The sequence below is a fragment of the Eleginops maclovinus genome, chromosome 10 (genome assembly GCF_036324505.1).
Source record: "Eleginops maclovinus isolate JMC-PN-2008 ecotype Puerto Natales chromosome 10, JC_Emac_rtc_rv5, whole genome shotgun sequence".
In the NCBI taxonomy this organism is placed as follows: domain Eukaryota; kingdom Metazoa; phylum Chordata; class Actinopteri; order Perciformes; family Eleginopidae; genus Eleginops; species Eleginops maclovinus.
The window spans coordinates 6,677,853-6,683,852 of NC_086358.1; the positions used below are offsets into that span (position 1 = coordinate 6,677,853).

The 6,000-nt window shown below is 37.5% G+C and overlaps 1 protein-coding gene across 22 annotated transcripts in view; it reads right to left on the reverse strand.

The window, feature by feature from the left end:
• The window catches only part of mybpc2b (myosin binding protein Cb), a 21,461-nt gene extending 15,881 nt beyond the window's left edge, over positions 1-5,580 (reverse strand). For 7 of the 22 annotated variants that reach the window (XM_063893056.1, XM_063893048.1, XM_063893046.1 and 4 more), the window contains exons 1-3: positions 5,417-5,453; positions 1,556-1,573; positions 1,063-1,086 (exon numbers count right to left, since the gene is read on the reverse strand). In XM_063893056.1, coding sequence (XP_063749126.1) covers positions 1,063-1,086; positions 1,556-1,573; positions 5,417-5,438 — 64 coding nt within the window. In that variant the 5' untranslated portion in view covers positions 5,439-5,453. Of the gene's footprint in view, positions 1-511; positions 536-1,062; positions 1,087-1,555; positions 1,574-5,416 lie in introns of all 22 variants that reach the window. The other 15 variants (XM_063893044.1, XM_063893039.1, XM_063893040.1 and 12 more) reach the window with 9 other exon arrangements.
• Between the last annotated feature and the right edge of the window lie 420 nt (positions 5,581-6,000).

The following is a 6,000-nucleotide window of genomic DNA, read 5'->3' on the forward strand; positions in this document are numbered from 1 at the left end:
TGTTATACAATCTCTAACATGCTAAACAAATCAAAACTAATTATTTTAACACAACAAAAACATTCATTCCCATTTCATTGGTCCCCAAAACACAAGAACAAAACAGAAGTGAAGGGTAGGCATGATGCTGTGATACACGTTACACACATGTGCATGACATCACTTGACTTTAAAAATACACAAAGGAAACAAAATCTGTTACCACACACTCAATATTCATTTGACACGTGACGTGGGTAAGCTAAGAATTGATAATATGCCGAGTCGAAGTTGCATTACATTGCATTATCCCCGTTCAGCGGCTCCGTATTGTCTTATCTGATACAATTGTTCAAATTACTATCTGCAGCAAAACCAGTCTCTCTGTGTTATTCAGATAATTACCCTGACTTATTACTCCGAATCCATTTATCAACACCTAACTCATACCCACACCATGTCTCATACTAACATTGTGTCAGTGCACTAGATCACTCGAAAGGGGGTGAAACCTAAAATCATTGTCCCTCACCCTCTACAGTTGGCTCCTCTGGGGCTAAAATGAGTGGATTTTTGTTAGACATTGTTAAACAGCAACAAAAAAAAGGAATCAAAAACTTGAATTCCCATTCAATTGTTCCCCAAAACACAAGAACAAAACAGAAGTAAAGGGTAGACATGATGCTGTGATTCACGTTACACACATGTGCAGGACTTCACTTCACTGATTACTGACATTAGACTTTAAAAAAATACTAAGGAAGTAAAATATGTTACCACACACTCAAGATTCATTTCACATGTGACATGCTGTGGGCTAGCTGAGAAATGCAAATACGCTAAATCAAAGTGGCATTACAATTGCATTATCCCTCTTCAGCGGCTCCATGTTGTCTCATACGATACAGGCCCATCCGCTTGACTTGCAAAACCACTTTAGTCTGTATTATTCAGATAATTACCCTGACTTATTAGTCCAAATGCATTTCTCATCACTCAACTCAAAGTTACTCCAAGTCACATATTAACACTGTGTGAATGCACTCGATGTCAGAAAAGGGGAAAGAAATCATTGTCCCTCACCCTCTGCGGTTGGCTCCTCTGGGGCTAAAATAAGTGGATTTTTGTTAGACATTAAAAGTAATCCCATGTTCACCCCTTTAAAAACATATACACTCCAACAGCTGAGCTAACAGATTTTATCGGTGGGTATCACATACAATCCAGACGGGTATCGCATGACCACACTCAAATATGGCTTGTGAAAATCAAAGCATTTTTTCTCCTTGTGCCATCTGTGTTGCTACCACCTTTAAAACAGTTGAGTAAACAGCCTCGGTAATCTGATAATCTACAGTGTAACAGAAAATGCCTGAAGGGGAAATTATAAAAACATACAAAGCATGCTCGAAATACAATTCAAAGTCAGAGAGTCAGAGGCCTGCGTTTGCAAGACACGCACAGTTGACTTGATATGTGGGCAAAAGTGAAAATGTGAGAGCTATAATCAAGTCACTACGTGATAATGCGGCCCCCCAAAGGTCAGTGGGCAAATGGTGTGGATGAGTGAACTTACCCTGCCCCTCCGGTTTCTCTGAGAATTGGAAGCAGAAAAGGAAGGCAATTAGAAACCACATTCGTACGTAGTTAGACAAATTCACATTATAATCTTTAACGAAATTATGTTGACCTTTAGATCTAAAATAATGTTAAGCAAGTATAGCTTATTAGATTTTGCTCGATGTTTGACTGAAACAAATAGGTTTATTTAAAATAATTTCATGTAAACTGAATGTTTATCTAGTTGAATGGAGTAGGTAGTAATCTTAGAGCATAACTATATACCTGCCAGCCTTAAACTCAGGTCCTGACCAAGAGTTCAGTGATTATTTCAACACCCATCGATACATAAATTAGATGCAACATCTGTACTGATTTTCCATTAATGATGGCCGTGCTGGAGCTGTAGCAACAACCAGTCAATATGATGATGGAGGGTGTGATTGTTGGACCTAAATCTGGTAAAAGGAAATTCTCAACGGAAATAGAAACATATAATATACCAAACTCCTCAAGTGTCTCCCTGGAGGCAACTGCAGCTGCTTAAGGCCAGGGACGGTGTCTTGTGATCTCCCTGAAGTCATGCCACGTTCCTTGAATAGTCAGACCCACTTGACCTTGCATGCTGTTCTGGCCGCCCAATTTACGGCTAAAATTGAATCTACATTGTATCCACTTGGCTTTTAGAGAAGTTTTAGTTTATAGTTCAGTATTCTAATTATAGATTTAACTTTAAATCTTATTAGCATTGTATTACAACTGTATTTGCGTACAACTATATCCAGGTTAACATGGCTTCTTACAAACAAGAGTCTCAAAAGAGTAACACAGATTGTTACTTTGTGAGAAAATGTGCACACTATAAGACTTCAGTGTAAATACTTGACATCTCCTGTGAGAGGATTTAACACATGCATCAAGCGTAATTCTGCATCAGCATCTGCTAACTCAATCCACTTGGGGTGAGAATCTCTACCATCTTCAATAAGTTTGTGATAAAGCGGGGTAATCAACTTTCTGAACAGCTGTTCCTCACAGTTTAAACGTCCCCCTCTGAGACTGTCTTCGCTCTCATATATTGGCAAAGTTGTCAAAGTTGTTGTAGATGTTTAATTAGCAGATTTGTTTGTTTGTTTCCTTAAGGGAGATTTATTCTTTTTGTTGTTGTATGTGTTCCTTCTTTTTTTGTTCAGTGTAAACACCCTCTCTGTAGTATTATATACTGTATTTTTCTGTTGTTACCTTTAGTTTATTTCTGGAAGCATAAGGAGATCTAAACATGTATCGTATTTTTCTTGCTCTGTCTTCATTGGTTATCCAGGGTCATTCAAGGTACTGCGGGTCTGTACCTCACAGTTTGTGCACATGTGCGTGTTTACCACAGCTTGATTTACAGTGTGTGTAATGACCCAAACATTAACTAAGGTACGGGAAGTGTGATCTTATGTCACTTCCCTGGTTCCTCAAATGCAGCAAAGATTTTAATAATACATCTTGAAGTAGTGAGGGTATTGAAAGGTGAGTTACAGGTGGAAAATTTGTATTTTTGGTGTCTTCTTACCACTTAATTAAACAGAATCTATATTATTGAAAGATGTTAGTAAATCTAGTGGCCTAGTGACTGGCCTTTATCCATGGTTTATTTTCCGAAAAGCATGTCATGCCATTGTTCCTGTATCCTCAGAAAGATAAACAGCGTTGAAGTAAACCTTACAGAGCAGTTCAACTTTTTTTCATCAGGTCATAATGTTGAAAGCAACTACGACCATCAATCACAACATCGCTTGACCATTGACGACAAAACTTTCATGTGCTTGACTCACTTCATCAGGGAACTTTCTGGATTGAAGTGACAGATTGCATAATGATTTATTCAAGCTGGGACTCAGAAGGATTTACAGCCACAACTTGATATGCTTGGGTATGTGACACTCTATGAACTTCTGGGGAATAAAAAAAACAGACTGAAAAAGGTCAGGGGTTACTATGAGTATTTTTAGCGGTTAGCTAAGGGCGAGATCCGGCTGCTAAGTGAAGCAGCACAGAAAACATTTTAAATCATCTCGAGTGTAAATTAAAAGAAAAATTATATTATATTAAGTCACTGGTTTCAGACTGATTATCAAACCGACCTTTAATCTCAAAGGTTTTCAGTTGAATTTGTCCTCGAATGATAGAGAGGTAGGAGGTGCGTCTGCACACAGTATGTCTATACTGTGAGGAAAGTGGGATCTTATCCATATAACACAAATAAACTCTATGGCTATATAAGGTGAATTAAAGTGCCCACTTATGTTCCTGAGATAAAAATAAAAAGCCTAGCTTAGATGTGCGAAGAGATTAGCCCAGGGACAGATGCTAAATTAGTAGCAATGTGCTAACAAGTCCAGTAAAGCCCTTCAAATTCATTTACAGAGCACTATCGGCTTAGAAAATATGATTGAGGGGCTCAACACTTTTCTACTTGGCCTGTAAAACTCAGCTCCTCTAACAGACTCATCCGCTCTGACAGTCAGTAAGCTTAGGTTTCCGCCACTTCAGTGATTTAGAGCCCTGCAGCGTCAAAGTGGAGGATGGGTGTGAAAGACCGACAACTATTTGTGAGAAAGTAGTATTCACTCAAAAATGTCAGACTCTCCCAAACAGGTAGCTAAATTATTCCTAAATCAATATTAAATGTTGTTAAGAAAATGTGTTTCAGACTTAATTTAACTGTTCATGCACGAAAGCGTTCTTAAAAACTGTATTGTATTCAAAATGATACCAATTTTGACTAGTAAACTACAAACTACAGTGCGTGAGGCAAGTCAGTAGCAGCAGCTACCATGAAACATAACCTCCATACAGCACATACATAGTACAAATATAGCCGCTGTATCTGCTATGTGTTTTTTGGGAGCTTTCCAGTTCAGTCAGCAACATGGCCCTCTGTCTGGGCTGAAGTCAGTAACATACGGATGATGTCATAGCAGCTGGCTCTGTGATAATTTATGTGATTTGAAGTGTCATTAGTGGTCAGAAATCAAGTAGCCAATAACGGAAATGTCTCTTCATCGCATGCCGGATATGTTTAGCCATCGTAATGTCATAAGAATGACTCTTTATTATAACGGACAAGTAAACGGTGTTATAAATCATACAGAAAATAAACATGTTGTTGCATAATTTAGCGTATTTAGTATATATTTTTTTTTTGTATTTGGACAATAACATTTAAAATCTAATAATCATATAAAATAGTTATACAATTGTTCTTTTTTTTATTAACTTATTTTGTTCTGTATATTCTAGCTTTTCGTATTAGTCCCCTCGTAAGTGAGTCCCCTCACTTCTGCTCCCAAAGGAGGTTCAATTCTGTGAAACTGTCTGCACAATGAAATTCAACACGTTTCATTACAGCTGCTGTGGGTCACACAGGGTTTATTTTTTTGAGTCTGAAGCTTATATTTAACTCTTCCAATATGTAAACCTGATTCTACATTAAAATATTCACCTTTTTCCCATTTCATTTTCTCTTCCCTTATGCCAGTATATAAACATCATGTTTTTCACCAGATACATCTTGTCTCATAAAACCTAATATATGTATTTCTTTTTTATCAGATCATCTTTTATGACTAAATATAACAAAAGTGCATATCTAATAAATTATGTTAAAACCAAATACAATAATTCTATTTCAATAATAAATAAACTGATATTTTAAACAGCCCATACATTTCTGCAACATCCTCAAACATAAATTATTTTATAACTTCTACAAGCAAATATATCTAAAAAACAGGCAATCCAAATGCAAGCATCAATATTTCCATTGAAAGCCAGTCTCCAAACTAATTACAATGAATAATGTTTCCTGAAAAAAGTATCTGCCTACCTTCAGGGACTGGTTCAGGCATGGTTATCCCTGTGTCTCCTCTTTGCTGCTGTAACACTGAGGGCTTGTGGTGCTTATTCCTTTTATTTCGTCCCCCGCGCTCTGTTATTCAAAGCTCTCCTGGCACTCAAGTCACACACACCCTCCAGTGAGCGAGGAGCGCAGGAGAGTCTGAGGACACCCTTAAGGATACCAAGCAGAGATCTCTCAGACTGAGAGTGAGCTAAGGTAAGAGGTGACAACGAGGTTAGTTGGTGGTGGAAAAGGGAAGCTAACATATTAAAGATGAGATTAATACACTGATTTACCCTGTTGAGCCCGAGAAATACAGAATAAACTTTGATGATCCACAAATGACTTGATTGTTGACACTTAATCTAGCGCCTTCTTGTGTTACACTAATTGTGGATCATCCCCTCTTATAACCCACATAAAAAAAGGATTTGCATATTTTTCTGTGGTTTCTTTTCAGTACACTTCTACACTTGCTAATCCTCGGGTTGGGCTGCATTGGATTTAGAAATAAATCAATAAAAGGAAGACATACAACTAAGTATTTCAAAAGGAGTTTATAATACTGTCTG